The sequence below is a fragment of the Elephantulus edwardii genome, unplaced genomic scaffold (genome assembly GCF_000299155.1).
Source record: "Elephantulus edwardii isolate Elephantulus edwardi_28Jun2011 unplaced genomic scaffold, EleEdw1.0 scaffold00004, whole genome shotgun sequence".
NCBI classification, from domain to species: Eukaryota; Metazoa; Chordata; class Mammalia; order Macroscelidea; family Macroscelididae; genus Elephantulus; species Elephantulus edwardii.
Genome location: NW_006399754.1, coordinates 7,804,327 through 7,805,769, shown reverse-complemented (window position 1 = coordinate 7,805,769; position 1,443 = coordinate 7,804,327). Strand labels below are relative to the sequence as shown.

Genomic DNA, 1,443 nt, shown 5'->3' with positions numbered 1-1,443 from the left:
CTTTGCTTATTTGGGGCTTCTTTCCATTCCAAATGAAACTAGAGATTACCTTTTCCATCTCCTTGAAGAATGGGATTGGTATTTGTATTGGGAAGCAATACATTTTTTGATTTCCTGGCTACTGGTGCCAAGAGTGTTGACCGTGGAGCCAAGCAGACTAAAGTTGTTAACAATCTCAATCTCTTCACCATCCATCATGCTGCTGCCAGTTGGTCCAGTGGCAAGAATCTTTGTCTTCTTGACATTGTGCCTCAATCCATACTGAAGGCTGCAGTCCTTGACCCTCTGCAGCAAGCATTTCAGGTCCTCCTCAGTTTCAGCAAGCAGGATTGCATCATTTGCATAACGCAGATTGTTAATAGATCTTCCACCAATCAAAAATGAGTGCTGCAGACAAAGTTACAGAATCATTTAGTATCTAGTCTAATTTTGCATCATCTTGCAAATGATGATGAACTTGACTCACATCCCATTGAATGCTTAATGAAGGAAGTTGTGTTTCCTAGGTCTCCCTTGGCCGAGAATGGTATGTCCACGCCATCTACACGGTCAGATCCAAAGACAACACCAATCGAGGTATCGGTAAGAGAAGTGTGGAGTACCAGTACCATTCTCTGGCCAGTCCAGGGATGGCCCAGGCCCCAAGCAAGACCCAGAGGAAGCGAGGGACCAGGAGCGTGCCTCCAGTGACGTGGGAAATCGGGGCTGAAAATAACCGAGGAACCAACATCCAGCACCTTGCCCTGGACCGCAGTGACAAGAAGCAGACCCCTCTGGGGAAAGACCCTCCTGATGGCATCCTCCCCCGAGAGTTCAACCACCCGGGCGCTGACATCAGCCTGGTCACTGTCGCTGGGGCCGTGGCAGTCGGGCTGCTTACCGTCTGTGTCGCAGTCGTTGCAGTGATGATGTGCAGGAGCAGAGAGAAGGCCAGGAGGAAGGACGCCCCTCATAGCTCCGGCAGCAGCGAGCCCGTGATGCCTGCACACAGCCTCAGCAGCGACAGCTCCGAGGTCTGACCCCCTTGGCCTCCGGTGTCTCAGAAATGCCCACAGAAGCCCAGAGACTGCTGACCAATCGCAGGCCACTGGGAACGTGTGAAGAAGCTGCTCCAAAAACTTGCCTGGACTCATGTACTTGGATGCAAATTCTAGCTGTTTCTCCACCCGCTGGAGAACTTCTCGCCCATTAGACAGCAACGATAGATTCCCACCCATCCAGAGTCACAGAGACATCGTGCATTTAGACTGTTCCTCTACGTGGTGGAGATGGGCCTGTTCAAAGGTGCTAACAGACTCTCAGACGGAGGCTGTGGTTGCTGCAGGGTGTGAAATCTGAAGGTGCAATTATCACACTGTTTATTCCTTTTATAAGTTTATTGCTCTTTTAGTTCGTAGTCTGACAGAATGATAAATACACTGTTTATTGTGACAAGTTTTCTAA

General features: G+C 49.7%; 1 protein-coding gene across 1 annotated transcript in view; it reads left to right on the top strand.

Moving 5' to 3' along the window:
- FREM2 (FRAS1 related extracellular matrix protein 2) overlaps positions 1-1,019 on the top strand; it is a 215,332-nt gene extending 214,313 nt beyond the window's left edge. Inside the window, exon 24 of the mRNA XM_006879614.1 lies at positions 507-1,019. Coding sequence (XP_006879676.1) covers positions 507-1,019 — 513 coding nt within the window. The remainder of the gene's footprint in view (positions 1-506) is intronic.
- The last annotated feature ends 424 nt before the right edge of the window (positions 1,020-1,443 follow it).